The 18,702-nt window shown below is 38.5% G+C and overlaps 3 protein-coding genes across 4 annotated transcripts; all 3 read left to right on the forward strand.

The window, feature by feature from the left end:
• The first annotated feature begins 677 nt into the window (after nt 1-677).
• On the forward strand, nt 678-3,716 carry LOC145233279 (transmembrane protein 64-like). Its single transcript, XM_080097978.1, has 4 exons — nt 678-1,690; nt 1,924-2,079; nt 2,443-2,523; nt 3,005-3,716. The coding sequence occupies exons 1-4, from the start codon at nt 770-772 to the stop codon at nt 3,122-3,124; spliced, it is 1,278 nt and encodes a 425-aa protein (XP_079954104.1). The 5' UTR covers nt 678-769; the 3' UTR covers nt 3,125-3,716.
• Nucleotides 3,717-3,795: 79 nt separating this feature from the next.
• On the forward strand, nt 3,796-10,045 carry LOC145233271 (high affinity cGMP-specific 3',5'-cyclic phosphodiesterase 9A-like). The gene is made up of 10 exons (XM_080097969.1): nt 3,796-4,331; nt 5,123-5,200; nt 5,724-5,781; nt 5,851-5,924; nt 6,622-6,768; nt 7,295-7,485; nt 8,187-8,343; nt 8,554-8,775; nt 9,326-9,454; nt 9,701-10,045. The coding sequence occupies exons 1-10, from the start codon at nt 4,200-4,202 to the stop codon at nt 9,899-9,901; spliced, it is 1,389 nt and encodes a 462-aa protein (XP_079954095.1). The 5' UTR covers nt 3,796-4,199; the 3' UTR covers nt 9,902-10,045.
• Nucleotides 10,046-14,398: 4,353 nt separating this feature from the next.
• On the forward strand, nt 14,399-16,858 carry LOC145209540 (uncharacterized). Of its 2 annotated transcripts, none has more exons than XM_080079849.1 (3): nt 14,399-14,506; nt 14,788-15,687; nt 15,750-16,858. In XM_080079849.1, exons 2-3 carry the CDS (start codon nt 14,804-14,806, stop codon nt 16,189-16,191), a joined length of 1,326 nt encoding a protein of 441 aa, XP_079935975.1. In that variant the 5' UTR covers nt 14,399-14,506; nt 14,788-14,803; the 3' UTR covers nt 16,192-16,858. The 2 variants fall into 2 exon arrangements, with proteins under 2 accessions (XP_079935975.1, XP_079935974.1); XM_080079848.1 differs by having other exon boundaries at nt 14,400-14,510.
• Nucleotides 16,859-18,702: the final 1,844 nt, after the last annotated feature.

Here is an 18,702-nt window from a genome sequence, read left to right on the forward strand (position 1 = left end):
CTGGCTTGTATGTTTTGGTCGAGTAAATGTTTTTTTTACATAAAATCATATAAGACATGCAAAAATAGGAGAGTCAAACACCAAAATCTAAAAGGACAAACAATCCAAACGACAAAAATGTTTTTGGAACAAATATGGACTTACGACAAGGCCATGATTTTGTAACAGAAAAAGTCGACCCTTGGGCCTTGATGAAAACGTATAATTTTTTTAACCCGCTGTTTTGTTTTCAAACAAAAAGTTTTAGGAAGTTGGTAAATAGTAGCCATTGTTTTTCCGGATCGAAGAAAATAATTTGATTTCCATGTTTTTTTACAAGTATATTTTTTTACGTGTTGGCAGTTTTGCACAACAATCACAGTTTGTTGCAAAATGCAGGAAAATTTATTTGTTCCGATAGATTTTAGCCCAAAATGCTTCTGTGTTTAAGGGAAATGCGTTTACCTATTCATCTTATCATGGAAATAACTATGACAACCTACAAAGTGATTAATGGGAATTTCTTACAGGTTTTGTAGTCACAAGGGAAGTTTGCATTGTGTAGCACTGTAATAGTTACTAGTATAAATTTATTGTGGATGAAAGAATTAAAACAAGTTAAAAATATAAATAAACATATGATTCAGTATTTTAACTTTTGTTTTAGTTTAAGTTCTGTACTGTTGCTTGTATTTAAGTGACCTATCTTGGTTTCATTTACAGGCACCACATATTGACACAAATTAAAATTTTAAATATTGCTCTAAAATCTGTATGGAGCAATGAAGCAATGATTGATTTTGTGAAAAGTAGGATTAGAGATGGATGTAACGGAACCGAAAATCGTGTGTTACTCCTGCGCGGAAAACTTTCCTTAGCCTTGCAAAACATTTGCCAAAAACTTTCTCGTCAACCAGCATCAACGGATGTGGAAGGTCAGGCATACGAGCGACCGAGTTTCTGTGGTGCTTATGCCGCTGAATACAACGGCTCCACATGTGTTACACAGTTATGCCAGAGACAAGTTCAAACATGCAGATCATGCACATGTTCGACGATGGACTGCACCAAATCAACTATAGGTTGTATCATAAATATTTTATGTTATCCATTTATTCCATGTGCAGTGGCGTTCCTGCCAGCAACTTGTCAAAACTCAACTTATGCCAGCAGTAACACTTTACACTGCTGCTATGGAGGGACAGCTTGTCAGAGCGCCACCTCTGGTGGGTTTTGTGCTTGTTGTCGAACGCAGCAATGTTGTCTCATTTGGATTTCTATCCTGATCACTGTGGTTTGTTTAATTCTGTGGAGTTTCACCCAGGACTCCGAACTTTTGATTCAAATTTTACTCTTTCTTAACGATTTGGGCCAGGCCACTTTGCTTTGCTTTTTTGTTCTTTTTTTCACAATTGTGTCTTTCCCAATGGCCTGGGGTTACTTGCCTTTAAACCTGGCTGCTGGTTACTTGTATGGGTTTTTGCCAGCAGTTCCGGTTGTAATCATTTCCGTCACAATCGGAATCTCAACTTCCCATGTCATTTGCAAAAAATATTTTTCATCGTGGGTTCTCGGAACTCTTCAACAACGCTCAAATTTTGACCAAATTGAGGCAATTTTAAAGGTGATTGACGGATCGTCGGGGTTCAAGGTCATCGCATTGACAAGGTTAACTCCTATTCCATTTGGATTTCAAAATGGACTTTTTGCGGTAAGATTTTTAACATTTATTAATTAAAAATTTAAGCAAGTTCTCCAATCCAATTAACTAAGTTTAGTTTCTGCTTTTTTTGTTATGTCAAAAACATTTTCTTTTGAAACAGTCGCCAATATATATTAGGTCTACTTTTTAAACCTCATATGTGCTTTTTCTGTGAAATTCATGTACAGTTTTTCTGTCAAATTATCTGTGCCAATATTTATCTTCAAATGTATTTTTTCCAGGTTTCCAATATGAATCTTTTTCGTTATTTGCTTGCATCAAGCATCGGTCTCCTTCCAACCCAGGTACTCAATTGTTATATTGGTTCAACTTTTCGGTCTATGCAAGAATTGATAAATCAGGAAAACCCAGGAGGAATGGTTTCGTTTCTGATTCAAGTAAGTCAAAAACATTTGCATAAATATTTTTGGTGATCACACAAGAGGCTTTAGAACACTATATACGAATCTGTTCATAAGTTTAATAGTGAAAATAACGTCCCCAATAGACATAAAAACCGACATGCTTTATTTTTCAAACTTTTTGCCACATGCTCATGCCTTCATCAGTGATATGAGGGGCCACATCAGTTACACCCGTTTATATCCTTCACATGACCCAAGTGGTTATAAACGAGTGCAAGCATGTCGCATCTATATGGGCTGTTATTTTCGCCATTAAACTTATAAAGAGGGCTTTGGGTGTTTTACTCTGTACTTGGTTAATGTTGGCCGAAAAATAAAATCACCTTATTTTTTCAGATTGCAATTGGAATATTTCTGATGTTGTTTGTTTTACGTCAAGCAAGAAAAGAGTTGGCCAATGCTCTAAACAATTCGCCGGTATATTTGTGTTTTGTGGTGTGCCCTGAAATACTTGTCACTAACCTACTTAATACTGGTTTACGCCACTTATCCATTAAGATTACCGGTAATATGTTTCGCCTGTGCAACATTTTCAGCGTAGGCAAAATATATTTTTCTTGAAAACTGATGTAGACTATAAGTCATAGTCTACATCAGTTTTCTCAAACTCCGTTTTCGGGGCCGCATGCGGCTCGCACCAGACCTCAGAAAATCACCAAACATTGCTATTTTAGCTTTCAAGGTAGTAATCATTAGTGATTTTATCAACCTTTTGTTTTTTTGTGGCTTCCCACTTACTTAAAAAATATCATTTGGCCCCGACAATAAAAAAGTTTGAGAACCACTGCTCTACATCCATCAAGCAACGGGCTGGGGACTCTAGTTTAAATATACTGTGTTGGTTTATGCCACGGTGCAAGCTTGGATCATTGACCATCAAAATCATTTTTATTTTTAGAAACCAGGTTTTGTTGATGAAAATGTTGACAGTACAGCAGATATTTTGACAGACGTGAAAGTTACTCAACCAATATCTTCTGCTTCACCCCATGATTCTGCCAGTGATGAAACAACATAGAAATATCTCGTTATGTTTTTATAGTTTAATTCTACCAAGGTGTTTTAGAGTAGGTCGGTGTATTATTGTGTTGGGGATTGTGGTGCTATTTAGATTTTTTAATTAACATTTTGTTTCATTGCGTGGAGTCGGTTTCCATTTGCAGAAAACCCTTAAAGTTCGGAAACATTAAAATGATGATCCTTGTTTTTTAAAATGATGTTTAATGAAAAACATGGGGCTGATCCTTTTCAATGTGATAAGTTGTACCTAATCAGTTTCAAAGACATGTGTGTGAAGTGTTTAGGTGACCTATTTTTCAAGATTAAGGAACAACAACCTACAATTGTGTGTGGGGAGATGGGAGATTTATCGAACAACAATATTTTAACCCAAATGCAAATCCACCTTTGGATACGAACAAGTGTTTTTTCATGCTAATTCAAAATACTTGTGTATGAAGTTATCCGGTTTTGTTTTAACCATCAGTATGTAGCAATTTTGAAGCTGTTTTGTGATTGTCCACTTTCTATTGTGTACTGTGCCTTTCAAATAGACTTATTTTATTGTCCGATAAATATTTATTTGTTTGTTATAAACTTTTTATCAAATATATCAAGTGTTAAACCAGCAAAGAGGAAAACACTGTCGGTTAATCACGTGCCATATGCAGACCAATCCACAACTGGCACGGGAATGTTTGTGACGTCACATGACAAAAACACGTGCCATTATGACGTTAGTTGTCAGTCACAGCAGCGTTGATTTTAAGTCCATTCATTTGTTGCGAGTTAGTATTCGCGCAACACTCATATGGCAAAGTGTATTCGAGAACAGACTTTAGCGTTTTTGGAGAATTTAGGGCAGTGGTGGGATTCGGCCGGTTCGCACAGGTTCTATAGAACCGTCTCACGAAATTTTTATGAGATCAGCCGGTTGACAAAAAATTGAATCCCGCCACTGCTTTAGGGTTTTGCCAAACTAGCTGATTTGCCAGTATGGTAACGTATTTGTATTTTTTGATTTGTTCGCTTTTCTTATAGAAAGAAAGAGTTTTTAACGTTTGAAAATTTCGGTGAACTTTTCGTCTGTTGCCATGGGAACCGCTTCTTCGATCCAGCACACCTCGAAACAGGCTCTGTTTAATGTGAGCAAAGCTGTGAAAAAGATCGCTGGGTTTTCTGAAGGAAGAAGGAACAGGCTTCCAAGAAATCAACCTCGACCACCGGTAAGTTGCTGCGATGAAATGTTTAAAGTAGAAGTTTAAATATTGTGGTTACTAGTGATGCACCAAAGTTTCGGTTGGCCGAAACATTTCGGCCGAACATGCCGTTTTCCAATGTTTTGGTTTCGGCCCGAACTTTTTGATTGTGCGAAATCGATGCCTCAAATGACAATTTTGCCAAAATAAAACATCATAAATTAACCAAAAAGTCTAAAAGATACGAGCCACGCTTTCTGCAAACTTTCAGAAGTTTAGTAAAGCTTACGCGTTGAGGAAGTGATTTTAGAGTGTCATAAACCAGCAACGCAAGATTTAGTTGAAAACATCGATCAGAAAGGGAACTTACGTTCGACCTGATTCGGCCGAATTTGTTCAAATATCCGGCTTCGGCCTGAACCTTTTGGGGTGGGTTCGGTGCATCTCTGGTTTAAACCAGTTGGTTTGAGACATATCAACGTTTTCCACGTATGAAACAGCTTTTTGGCTTCGTGGCTTCTTGATAAGCAACGCCAATATCTTTAATGTTTCTAATTATGTGGTTGGCACGAAGCCTTGGTCCTACATTGCCTATAGCGCGTCGGCTGATGTAATGTTTTATTTATGGCCACAAATAACGCCAAGGCCGTTTTTGGCTTTTCGTTAGATCCGGTTTGCAGCCGAAACAGTTTTGCAAATATTCCAAGTTTAAAAACGGTCTATCAAAAATTCAACATTTCAACAACAGTGGCCGTGACCCTCCACGTAAATAACAACTACCGAAGCTTTTACTCAATTAACCCAAATTTTTCTGACAGCGCGATGAAGATTCTTGTGGAGGGAACGATGAGAAATACAAAATTGGAAACGAGGACGGAGTGGTTTGTAGGACGCAGGTTCGAACCTTGCGTTGTTTGTTTGTTTAATGTTAACCAAACCCACAATGCTCAATTGGTCGGGAAACGTGGTAATATTTAGCGGGTATTTCTTGGTGATTGTTTGCTGCGAATTTATTACAACGCACGACCACATTTGTGTCGCAATTTCTACTTGGTAAATCGAATTTCCAAGTTTGTACTTTTGCCCCAATCTCAAGCCGGTTACTATTCTGCACCAGTCATTACAGCAATAAAATAACATTAGCTGTTTTGCTGTAGTAAGGTGCTGCCACCTAGCGGATATTGTTCATAACTCCCGCTCTGTGTCCAGCCATAATGTATTGTTGTCACGTGGTCGTGGTGGTTCAACCAACTTTGCAAACTCAAACGCCTTGATAGTTTTTGCGGCACTTTATAACCAAGTAAAACATTTGAATCGTCTGTCTGCAAGTTTCAACATCAAAAATAAACTCATTGAAGTGAACAAATCCGCGTTTGTCGAGAATTGTTAGTTTATTGTTTTTATTTCATTTTTCATCAGCACAGCCACATTCGAAACGCGACAATGGGAAAAGTTGGACAAACGATGTCGAAAAAAGGTTTGTTACGTCATACAGTAATTCGGCTTTGGTATTGTGACGTCAAAACAGCCTCTTTGTGTCTTGCAGCGAGCGCGCAAAAACTCGAGGACGCGGTGACGGAGTTTATTGAAAAGTTGGGGAACGATGAAAAGTTAGAACAGGTTTGGTGATGGAAAGCTGAGAGTCTAAAAAAAAGAACACAAGTTTATAACAATAACACAACAATAATACACAATTTTAACATGTTATTTTATGATGAAAATAACTGCCCAAATAGATGTAAAAAGCGACATGCTTTATTATTCAAACGTTTCGGCAAATGTACATGCCATTATCAGTGATATGGAGGTCACATCATTTGCCGAAACGTTTGAAAAATAAGGTATCTCGCTTTTTACGTCTGTTTGGGCCGTTATTTTCACCATCAAATAACATGTTATTACTATAATTGTGACAACAACAACCATTATAACAATACCATTTTTCCCATTAATGTTTCGATCACATAAGTTTATTAGTTTTACTTGTTGCTTGCACGATGTTTTATTGTTGAGGAAGCTTATTTTACAAGCTAAACCAGCTTTCTGTGCAATTAACAATAGCAAAACACCAAATTGATCACTAATCCTCCATTGGCATAATTCTTCTTTCTAAGTTTCAACGTTCAAACTCTAATACAAACATTAAATCGTGTTTACTTCTCGGTATTTGCATGGGGTTCGAACCAGCGTCCTTTTGCTCTTTTAACACTTCTTCTTTCTAAGTTTGTTATTCAAACTCGACTACATAGATTCAATGCTTGTCTATTCTTCCTATGTTTGCCTGGGTTTCGAACCAACGACCTTTTGTTCTCCGCAGGCAAAGTTACAACTGATCCGGTCCCCGTCGTTCGATGTTTGGAAATGCAAACGGGAGGAGCTAGTATCTTATATCATGTTAATGTTCGGGGATTTGGGGATAACCAATGAACTCGACATTTCATACAACAAACTCAAAAAATGGCTGGTATGTCTTACAACTTAATTCTACACAATATTGAGTTTTATTTATTCAATGACAAACAATGTTATATTTGAGTAAGTAATGAGCTGTTTGCGATAAAAAAGAATCAATTCGAACTCAAACATTATCCAGTAAGACAGTGGTTCCCAACCGGTGGTACGCGAATACCTTTTGGTTATTTATTCCATATTTTGCATTTGAATCGCTTAATCCGACGTAAAACTTTTGTTGCTTAAAACACCGGATTGCTTTCCGCTTGCTATGTTGTTGCAAGATTAGGACGGCAGGTGGTACGCGGGAACGACGCGTAGCCCTAAAGTGGTACGCGACCACAAAAAGGTTGGAAATCTTTACTAGTAACTTCTTTTAGTAATAAACGACTAGCTAGAAAGGTGTGTTAACAAAATTTATGACCACTACCACTAGATGTCACTAGAGGTGTGTGTGTGTGTGTTTAGCCACTAGAGGTCGTATGTGTTTGACCACTATATGTCGTGTGTGTCTTTCTAAACAATTGTTTCTCCACTAGGTGGCGGTCGAGCAGAATTACATCACAGACGTTTATTTTCACAATTTTCGTCATGCGTTCTGCGTGACTCAGATGATGTATTTCATGATCCATGAGTTGAAGCTCATGAAATACATGACAACCCTCCAACTCACGATATTGCTGGTTGCTTGTATTTGTCATGATCTCGACCACCCAGGACTCAACAACTTGTAAGTTATGAAATTTTGTTACTGCTGATAAAATAAGCAAACCAGTGTTTATAACCGAATTGACGGGAGTTTTTGCTACTTTTACAACAAAAATAAACAAAAAATAACAAAAATTTTGTTGTTTACGGGAAAAAATAGTTAAGACCGTTCGAAAAAGGTTTTTAATTAGAACAACACCAGCGAAAATACGTTTAAACTTATGGGAAACATCCTGGACATAATCTCTTTGGTATAAATCACAGTACGCCAGGCCCATTGAAGGCGCTATACCGAATCAGCCGGTCACCAAGCATTCACTCTTTGGTATAAGGTGCTTTGAATAGCTCAGGTTGACAAAATTTATTGCTTAAACAAGCAAGAAGCACGTTGTTCATGAAATAAAACTTTCGATTTTACCCGTTTAGTTTTCTGGTTATTTGCTTTCAATCGTCTAAAAGTTGGTATAAGGCATGTCGACACTATGTTTTGAAAAGAAATTATCGCAATCGTTGATGTTCAAACTGATGGCAAAGAATTACAACTATGCGCCTATTGTAGATTTTCTTGTGCAAGCTGCATTGTACAGCTGAATTTGACAAAAGTTCAAGGCAAAACGCTCGTTGTTTATACCAAGCATTCAATTTTATGCTTTTATCGCGAAATTCAGACATTACTTGTTTAGACTTTTGCCTCACATGCAAGCTAACAATCCAATCTTGCAGATACCAGGAGAAAGCACACACCGAATTGTCGGTTTTGTATCACAACTGCTCCCCTCTAGAACATCACCATTGTGCGGTGGCATTCCAACTACTCTCAGCAAACGACCTCAATATATTCGGGAACCTCGAACAAACACAATTCGACGAAGTGTCACATGTAAGATTGTTACGTCATAATTCACACTGTCCTTACTTCGCGAAATAAAAAACAATCCACTTCGTAACGACTTATTCCATAATTATTCCATATTCTAATCCATTGTGTCAGCTTTGTATGAAGTTATTTATCTTCAAAAGTCTATCGTTTTATTGTTACGTCATAATCAGTGGACAAATAACCATTATGTTCGATTGTTTACGTGAATAGATCGTGATCCAATTGATACTGGCCACCGATATGTCGATCCACGATCAAATATTGGATGATTTTCATCAAAAACTTGAGGAAGGATTTTCTTTCGACAAACCGGAACATTTGCTCGCCCTGCAGAAAATCCTCATCAAATGTTGTGATATTTCCAATGAGGTACGCCCACTGGAGACGTCAAAGGTTTGGGTCGATCGACTCTTTGCCGAATTTTTTTCTCAGGTACGGGTTATCCCCTGTGGTTCTCAAACTGTACCACGAGTACCACAGTTTGAGAACCACTGCTCTACTTAATTTAAGTCCGATCTCAAATTGCTATTCAACTGACCCAACTGATCAGCTCTGGTTTGGGCGAAACTCGTGTCTTGCACAGTCTTTTGAAATTGTTAAATATGCCAAGGGCGAGAAAATGGGTCTATTTCTTGGTCTATCCATTCAAACAGGGTTTAGGTGGTACGCAGCGATAGAGAAAGTTGTCAGGTGGTACGCGGTCCGTATAAGATTGAGAACCGCTGCCTTTAGAGTTTGTCTTGTAGTTTGAGTAAAAAATGCTGCACTTAGGGATATTACAATAAAATTAACCTAAAAACCTAGTGGTTTATGTTAAATTTAATTCCTAACCTTATCCCACTTTCACTGTTTTTTAAAAATAGCTGCGCTTTTACGCCCTCCATCGGTATTCAACAAACCGTGTGTGATGTGAGTTCCTGTGTTAGTAGCTCTACCTTGAATAGAAACTGAATGATTTCCCACAATGCACCGCGATTTTCAGGCCGACCGTGAGAGACGAGAGGGACTTCCGGTTGAAGTTTTCATGCAACAAACCAAAGTGAAGAAAGCGAACGACCAACTCGCCTTTATCAGGAAAATTATTTTGCCGCTTTTCGAGAGGCTTGGAAGGGTAATATAGCGACACTTAGCGGATAAATTAAACATTAAATATCCACCTCTAGGTGTCAGTATATAACATCATGAGAATTTTAAAATGAGTCAAAATCTGTTTTGAAGTTTTTTGGCCTTTACTTAACACATGATGTGTAATAAGCGTTTTGCGTTGGTTAAAAGTCTAAGGTTTCGTGGTTCAGACCTCACCGTGGGTGGCAACATTTGGTGTTCGGTTACTTTCATAACTTTTTTATAATCCAAGGTTTTTCCGGATGTAAATGGAAGAATCCTTCGATCTCTTCACGAATCGGAATTATTCTACGAGCGATTGTCTCATGACGAAATCGGACAATTGCTCACTGATGACGTAACACAGCAGAACAATAAGAAACACGTGACATTCAGGAAGTTGGAAATTCCGAAGGTGGTCGTCAGTGATTGTTCATCAGAGCGCGCCATCTAGTGGCGGATAAACATAGAAGTCGTAAATATTTGTGGTACTTTGTGGTTTATTGTGGTTTTGTGGATAAATATTGTGTTGAGATGTTTTGTCGGTTATTTAAGTGTCCGTTGTTTCATCACAATGTAAATAAACTGACGCAATTCACGAGTTGCGGGTGACGCAAAATTTTTCTCATGAAACGGAAGATGGAAATTTTCTGTTCTGCTCGAATAACATAAACAAAAGTGTGTTTTGGTTATTACACAAAAGTCGTATTCCCCGAGAAAGTATTACATTTTTATAGGCCATGAGCTAAAAGTAAACATAATTAGTGCCTGATTTCGTCTTTGGTGACGGAAAAAGGTACAACAAATTACACGTATTATTGCTCTGGAAAAAAATCTTTTAAACAACTTGTAGAGTTTTTACAAACACAACTGGGAAAAAAATTTGTGGGATCACAAGAATTTTCATTTCATGTAGTGATCTCCAACTCAAAACAGGTTCTTGTTAATTTGTGTTTATTTTGTTGTTCTGATGTAATTTGTTGCAAAAGTTTAAATGTTTCGTGAAATTGCAAACAAACCAGCAAGCAGATAGTTTTAAGGAAGTCAGTTTTATTGTTTTGTGCGAAGTGTTTTTCAGTTACTTCGTGTGAGCACAGAAAACGTGCAAACAAGATACTCTGCTTTGTTTTTAAGCATATGCTGCAATAACACTGTACCTAGGCTGTCTTGCTTGCCTGCATATCACCCTGCAATATCCTTCCTATGAGCGTCTTATATATCCGGACGAGAAAGGATGCATTGCTCGAAGCTTAACGCACTCTCATCCGTCCGTTATAACTCGATTTTTGTAACTTAAGGAGAAAGTCACCTCGTCCAATCAGCGCTTTCCTTAAAACGTTCGAGATTATTATTATCTCTTCTTGTTACGACACAATACATGATGCGCTTCGGTTAAGTGTGACGCAACACACGAACGCGATAATAAAAACATGTTTTGTGTTTTAGGAGTCGCATATAGAGCAAGTTAATATTAAAACCACAAATAATCGATGAATAAAAATCTATTCCTGAGTTCTTCGAAGTTTCGTGTTCGAATAAATTTACTCCAAGTCAAATTTGCCGATTTCGGATTTGTTTCTTCGGATTCAAATATTTTTGGACGTTTTTGTATCAAAACTGAATTTTCAACTAATTTTAGAAACATCGTCATCTCACTTTCACTCCTGCAGGTCAAAATAATCACGTTCACTTGTCGTTCACAAATTTTGAGTTCATTCAAATACTTCGTGGTCTGATATCTAAAATAAAATTGTAATAAAATGATCCAAAATTTGAAATTTAATTGAAACGTCGCATTTCCAGGCCGTTTAACACTTCAGCGCAAACGTGTATTGTCGTCATAAAGGATTGGTTGTTTTAATGCTCTGACTCATTTAGGGGTAAGTGTTTTTCAAATAACTTTGGAAAATTTTGGCATTCTGTCGCTTTTTGACAAAATTTTGACAATTTTTCGCATTTGAAACTTGAAATACAAGAGGAATTACACAGTTTATTTTGCAGCAGAATGTCGAATTTTTTTTCAGTTAAATGTTGAACGTCGGAAATATATAAAATTTTCACTCGTGTCCACGTTTTGTTGCTGAAGTAGAAGCTTCGATATGTTGAGCTGAAAGGATCGCATGTTTATACCAACGTAGTGATAGAAAGCGCTTCTACGCGCGAAACCCATTGTCGGTCGTTCTGCAGTTTGTTCTCCGTGTTTCCATTATTCCTGTGCGGATGTCGGCACACAGACTTAATGCGGACAAAAACTGCAGTCCCTGCCTTTCCACGAAATACCACAGACTGCCGAAGATACGTCCGCACTTTTGGTCTATTAAGTTCCTTCATACTTCCACAAAAATCAGGATTGAAAGCATCGGCATTTCGCGGTAAGCGATCGACCGATTATTTCCCAAAGCAAAAACCTCTAGCTTATAACCCGAGCTTAATTGTAGCAAGTATTGGGCCGCTTATAAGCAAGCAATTGTGGCTCGTATATCAAGTAATTTTGTTTGCTAATCAAGGAATAATACACCACCATTATTACTTTGTCATTTCACTTGCATGGTTGCGTCATAAAGCCATTGTTGCGCCACAAAGCCGAAGTGATTTGAATGTAGCGATTGTTACAAACTATTGTACAAGCCCAGCATGCAAATGCAAATTTAAATTTTCACTCGACTTTGATTGTCCACGACACAATGGGTTAAAAACGTCACAATCTAATATTCCGGTTTTAAAAAACATGGTCGGTTCACAAAAAGATTTTGTTTTTTAATCTGGAACTGACCCTTGTTTTGTCACAAAAACATAATTGTCATGTTGTGTTAACAGCAGCACCTCTGAAAACATGGCAAGAAGTTTGTTTTAAGTCGGTGTAAACTGTATAAAATAACAATCGAGTTATTGTTTGTCACAATACAGATTGCTGACAATCGGGACTGATCAAACACAGATTGTTGACAAACGTGAAACAAACGATTCGAAACTTTGTGAAGCGTTGCTTGCGGTTCAACGAGGCTCGGTTAATAGTTAGAAGGGAAAAAACCAACAATTTCCGCTCATGGCAGCGCAAGAGGCAGCGCAGTGACAGAATCTGCGGGCTGAGATTAACTCATTAGTTTGTTTCTGTCAATGCTGGCTGTGCTGCTCGCAATTGTTCTTTTTAGGGGTTGGAATCAGAAGGTTTCAGTAGCAGCAGTGTCAAGCAGAGTTACTGCGCTATGTGGTTAGGCTGACTTGGATGCCGTTCTTCAAATTAGTTCAAACGTTTTCTATTTTCAAACAAAATGGTCGATTTTGGTCTTTTGCGCCATTGGCATCAGCTTGTTAATTGTTATGTTTAGTCGTTGAAAGAAGTTGTTTTAATCAAGTTTCAAGACATTTTGTGAAACTATTCTTGGTGTTCTTTTTTTCCATACATTGTAACAATCAATGAAATGTTTTTTCTGGTGCAGAGTGGAACTGCTTAAAACACTTTTGAATCAAGTTTCTTTTATCACAAAAGGCTCAATTGGGCATTAATGCTTAGAAAATGGCGAATATAAGTATTCACTTTTCGATGTTTTACTAATTTCATCACAACTGGATATTAGAACGCTCGTCGTTGATTATAAACTGTGACATAACAATCAACATCGAGTTATTTCCTTCTAACTTCGAACAAAGCTCGGTTAAGACGTTTTGTTTGTGGGATTTTAAAAATATCGGTCTAAGGATGTTGGTGGGTGGATGAACCACGCAAGTTGTGCAGCGCGTTGAAGCTTGGCTCACAAATATAAGTTGAGGTCAGCAAATCTGTGCAGCAAAGTAGCGCAAAACTTTTAAAAATATTGATGAATTGAATAAATATGCGTCTGTGTGTTGGGTAATTTAAATGAGGAAAATAGATAGGAATACCGTTGACGAGTTTGAAAATATGGTAAAAAAAACAGGTCAATACTTTCGTAAATTATGTGTGTGGTTTTCAGAAATTTTATGTAAAACTTTTAACTTTTCATCTCAAACCTCCCAGTTTCCAGTCGGAGCTACGCGCGGGATTGCCTTTTTTCCCTGTCTTCTCTCATTTTTTTCTCTTGTACCTTTTTACTCGCTTCGAATACGGATGAGTCTTTTCCTGTCAAGAGACAAGACAAGCGGTGGCGGTTTGAATTACTGAGATCTTTGCACACTTCGCAAACCGAAGTCGGGGAGATAATTAATCTACAAGTTGACTTGTGCTAGGTCTGTCGTGCGACTTATGATGTTCTGCAGAATCTCAGAAGGAAGTTTCCTTCCTAGGTGTCATTGCACAGTGCAGAGGTGACAAAAGTGAGAGAAACAGAAAGTTTGAAATACTTGAAATACAAGACTTGTAAATGACGCGTTTAAAATATTTGTTTGCAAGACGTATTGCACGTGCGCACATTTAGTTGTAAGTCACCAGCTATATGATATTATTAACAAATTAGTTAATAATAATAATAATATTTTTGGGGGGTTTGTATTGAGTTTGTTGATGATATTGTAACTTTGAAAATCCGAAGATCGATTGAAACCTGATAAATGTTAATATTTTGGTTTGCAAAATGTGCAAAACAGAGGTGAACTTGACAGTGAATTTCAGCAGTTTGAACCGGTACTTTTACACAATTGCGCAATCGAAAACATGTTTCAAAAAAACTTTGCTTTGCAATGAACTGAAAAATTTCTGAAAAATTAAAAACTTTTGCTGATCTGTTTGTAAGTTACGAAAACGAAACGTAAGAGCAAATGTAGGTTGTTCGACAATTACTTTGTTTGGCGTAAAAGTTTTTTGGTGTTGTTAATACTTCAAAAAATCACTTGAAATTTGAACTCACTTGACCTGCTTGTAAAGGAAGGATGAGAGCGGGGTTAGTTGGATGCGTGCTGGGTGTATGTCCGGTTTACCGTTAAACCCACGACAAAATGCTGAACAACCCAAATGACATACTTTGGATTTGCTTCTAAGTTTAACCTTATGGTTTTTGTTTTGCAGAAAACTTTAAATTTTTCTAAAACTAGCAATTTAGGGAAATTTTGAATTTGATTTTTCCGGCATCAGATTTCGTTTATCGTAGGTAAGCTATATTAAGCAGTTACAACCAGTGGTGGGATTCAGCCGGTTCGCACCGGTTCTATAGAACCGTCTCACGAAATTTTATGAGATCAGCGAACCGTTTAGCATTACTGGTTACTGTCAATAGACTTTTGTGATATAGAACCGACTGACAAAATATTCAAATCCCACCACTGGTTACAACCTAACTGAAAATGAATGAATTAAGTAATGTTGTTTTTGCACAATCAGCAAATAGTTTTTTTTTTTACAAACTAATCCCCGCCATTAACTTACAGAAGTCCTACATCCATCATGTTTGGCGTGCAACGTCATCAACCGACCAACGTCACACGCTGTGATGACGTCATAGAGCTACAACACGTTCCACCACCATTGTTGATGGCGAGCGAGGTTAATTCGAACACTAACAGCGAAGGTTTCTTTGTGAGGTCACAATACAGACGATTATGTCACGAATATGGAATGCTCCAAAACAATTATCCACAATCGCAGTACAAAGATGACGTGAACAATGCGCGTTATGACGACACAACGATGTGTGTTGATCCAGATGGTGGCTCGTATCCTAACGACTTCGGGCTGACGTCAGGTTACCAAGGCGACAACGACGGTGACATCGATATACTTGACGCGATTCTGCAGAACCAGGATCTGAGGATGGGAGGCGAAAAAATCCTGCACGCGGGAAATTTCATCCCCAATCCCGGCCACAGCGACCTCAACGACCCGAGCCAGAAAATGGAAACTAACTCATTGTTTCGTCATCCAACCAATTCAAGTTCAAACAATAACAACAATGCCGACTATATGACGTCACAGAAGATGGTGGAGGGGCTGTGTGAAGACCCACTGCAGGGGATCGACCTTGGGTTCAGGGGAACTTTTGGGGTGAGATCGACCCCCTTCAACTCATCCGACAAAATCGTCAAAACCGAAGCAAACCCGGAAATATATACGTCATCATCGAACGAATCGTCCCCTTCACACGTCACAAAGCTATCTACGTCATCGCTGCTTCCGCCGATCTCAATGTTGAGCGGGAAGGGCGCCACCGGAAGTGACGAAGACGAGGAAATCCCACAAACCCCTTCGTGTATGTTCGGGCAAAGAGCGAGGCTACCTCTCATTCGATCACAGAGTTTACCGGATGACTGCTCCGACGCCGAACAAAGAGGGTAAGTGTGACGTCACAATCATTGTTGTCGACAGAACAATGACGTTTGTGTTTTTTCTACAGACAAAATCTTAACGCGGTTGCCGTGACAACCGACCAACAATCGCCTGCGCTGAAATCGGTCGCGCACACGGTGGTAACCACGGCAACGAGAAAGCGTCGCGCGAACAGCCACAGTTCGGTCCGCACAGCGCCCCCGTGTGGGAGTGATGATTCGCCAGATTCAAGGAACAGCAAGAGGTTGCAGAGCAATGAGCGTGAAAGGATGAGGATGCATCAGCTGAACGACGCCTTCCAGGCTCTCAGGGACATCTGCCCTCATGTGAAGAGCGACAGGAAACTCTCCAAAATCGAAACCCTCACCCTCGCCCACAGCTACATCATCTCGCTCAGCAAAATGGTTTTGTCGCTGGAGAAAAACATGCAGCACACCTCAACTCCTGTATGCGAGGGCGACGAGTGGAAGAAACTACACAACTGCGTCACTGATGACGTCACTGAGTAACTGGTTGCGTCAATGATGACGTCGTCAACCAAATCCAACTCAGCAAAATTGTGTTCACAAATTTCTCTCATTTACTGATTCGATTCAGCATGGTGACAAAAACAAACAGCATTGTTACGTCACTGGCAAATTACACAGCCACGAATTTTGTTAACAGAAATTTCCGCCGTACAAACACAAGTTCCGTGTGTAGTTGCGATTGTCGTTTTGTTTGTATTTTCTGCTTGTTTGATCAAACCTAGTTGCAATGCGTAAAATTCTGGTTTGTATTGTTACATTATAACTACAATTGTTTTTTAACTATTACGACACTGCGGACAAGATTATGACGCAAACGGTCTGTGTTTATGACGTGGTACCGTTGCCAGTAACAAACTTTTAGTGTGTGTTGCAAAAATTCGGATAAACTATTTTTACCAAATTTTTACCCAGACTTTTGTACTTTTTCGTGTTTTTTTGTAAATACCCGCTCAGAACTGTTTTATAACTTTCTGTATATATCGACATTATTATCCAAGATATTTTTCTGCCAAATACCGCCACCTTGTGCCCATGACCTTCAGCAATCAATGACCTTCCGAAACTATGGCAACCAAATTTGGTGCTAATTGTAAACAATCGGCAAAACACTGTTATTGTGAACAAGTGCAATTATGACGTCGCATAAGTGTATGTATTGTTACCATGGGAATCGATAGAAAGTGCTGAAATGAGGTTCTGCAGGTGAAATCCACAGATTTTGTGACAAAGATTCGCAAGCGTTATTATTTAGTGATGGGACGATACCAGGTTTTGAAGCGAGTACCGATACCGAGTACGAGTACCACATGTATATACCTTCGATACCGAGTACCGAGTACGATTACCGAGTACTTAGGTGTAGTGTTGTACTTAGTTGTATATCACTGGCTAATTTATCTGCCATGGTCGGGGTACAGGCGTGCACACACACATATGCCGAAAAATGTTATCACCACGTGATAGCGAAAAAGATATGCGTAAACTGGCGGAACTTTCCAATTTTGTGCTGTCCGAAGCCAATATTGGCATAAAGTTGCCCGTATTCTTATGGTGTAAATCGGCCTTTGGTACTCGCACGTTGGTATCGAACGATTTCAGTGGTATCGATACTGAGTACCGGGCACCCGTCCCATCACTAGTTATTAAGCATCAGTCAGGTACTGTTACAACAGTGTGTTAGCGTTAGATGCTGTTTATAGTGGAGTATTTCATTTCAAACACGTGTGTTCCGCCCCCAGACAACCCAGGACGGTAATTTGCACTTTGGGTGTCAGTGACTTATTTTTGTTTGGCTGAATTACGTTTGGCTTGTTTCAAAATAGTAGCTGAGTTAAATCGCCACCAAAAACATTAGATATACCACACCTTAAGTTGGGGTTTCAATTTCCTGTTAAACATGCAAAAGTGCAGCAATAGCATAAACCGACAAACTGATAATAATCACCACGGTGTTCGATAATTTCCAATGTGGAAGACCTGAAATGTTTATAAGAAAAGCAGATTTAAAACTTCCAAAAGCACTTTTGGGATTCTTATCTTTGAACTGATACATATTGTTTTCTTGCAGTTTATCGCAAAAGAAATTGGTAGCACACAATAGGAGGTCTGCACTCTTTTATTATGTTTAGATTGTTAAAATCCGTTTACCAATGTTGTAAGACACACTTAAATAACTTATAAGTGTATAGGATGTCGAAACGTCGGATTAAAAATACATTTGTCAGAAGAGCTCTGTAAACTTGATATTGGGCAGCAACAGCTTGTATACATAACTTGACTTAATGTCGATGAATCATTCAAACAATTTGAAGTCCCTTGATTAATGTGACACCACACAACAATACGAGGAATGTTATTTTTAAAACAAATTGCATTTTTATCTTTAATTCCAAAGATCTTGGTCGTGCAGTTGGATTTCATATTTTGACGCCATGTTTGTGAGCGTCTGCTTTGAAACAATCAACGTTCTGCTAAAATGCAAAGTTTTCAGACTTTGCTGAAATCCGATCTGCAAAAAACGATCAACGAAAAATCTCTTGTCACCATAATAAACACTTACAATGCATTGACTACGAAAGAATAGTCGATTATTGGCTGACAAACAGGATATTTCAATCGCGTGTTATGACGAATCAATGGCCATTTTGTTGAAAATGCGCTGGTTTCCACGAAGCCCACAGTCTTTGTACAATAGCTGTATCAGAAATCAGAAACAGGAAATCAAGTAATCATTGGGCGAACTTTGAATTGAATTCACACTATGCGAAGTTTTCGTCGGTTGCTCGTCAAACTTTGTGTTTCATCCCATTGTACTAAGTCCACTCCAAACCGAAATAAGTTCAAAAAGGCGGGAAAATTGGACATTTCGTTTTGCTTGCGGCCAAATTTCTTGAGTTATAACTGAAACAAATGACGTTGTTTCATCATAGTTATGTCGTTTGATTGTGATTCAAATGCAAAATGGAGTTGTGGCACCTTTTGCAAGCTAAA

The sequence above is a fragment of the Phallusia mammillata genome, chromosome 1 (assembly GCF_965637545.1).
Source record: "Phallusia mammillata chromosome 1, kaPhaMamm4.hap1.1, whole genome shotgun sequence".
NCBI classification, from domain to species: Eukaryota; Metazoa; Chordata; class Ascidiacea; order Phlebobranchia; family Ascidiidae; genus Phallusia; species Phallusia mammillata.

What these genes read in the sequence shown, in the direction of transcription:
- LOC145233271 (XM_080097969.1), top strand. Translation starts at nt 4,200, where the DNA reads ATGGGAACCGCTTCTTCGATCCAGCACACCTCGAAACAGGCTCTGTTT. An exon ending in GAGTGGTTTGTAGGACGCAG is followed by an intron (nt 5,201 to 5,723) that starts GTTCGAACCTTG and finishes ATTTTTCATCAG; the next exon opens with CACAGCCACATTCGAAACGC. An exon ending in AATTCGACGAAGTGTCACAT is followed by an intron (nt 8,344 to 8,553) that starts GTAAGATTGTTA and finishes TTACGTGAATAG; the next exon opens with ATCGTGATCCAATTGATACT.
- LOC145209540 (XM_080079849.1), top strand. Translation starts at nt 14,804, where the DNA reads ATGTTTGGCGTGCAACGTCATCAACCGACCAACGTCACACGCTGTGAT. An exon ending in TCCGACGCCGAACAAAGAGG is followed by an intron (nt 15,688 to 15,749) that starts GTAAGTGTGACG and finishes TTTTTTCTACAG; the next exon opens with ACAAAATCTTAACGCGGTTG.
- LOC145233279 (XM_080097978.1), top strand. Translation starts at nt 770, where the DNA reads ATGATTGATTTTGTGAAAAGTAGGATTAGAGATGGATGTAACGGAACC. An exon ending in TTCAAAATGGACTTTTTGCG is followed by an intron (nt 1,691 to 1,923) that starts GTAAGATTTTTA and finishes TATTTTTTCCAG; the next exon opens with GTTTCCAATATGAATCTTTT. An exon ending in ATGCTCTAAACAATTCGCCG is followed by an intron (nt 2,524 to 3,004) that starts GTATATTTGTGT and finishes TTTTATTTTTAG; the next exon opens with AAACCAGGTTTTGTTGATGA.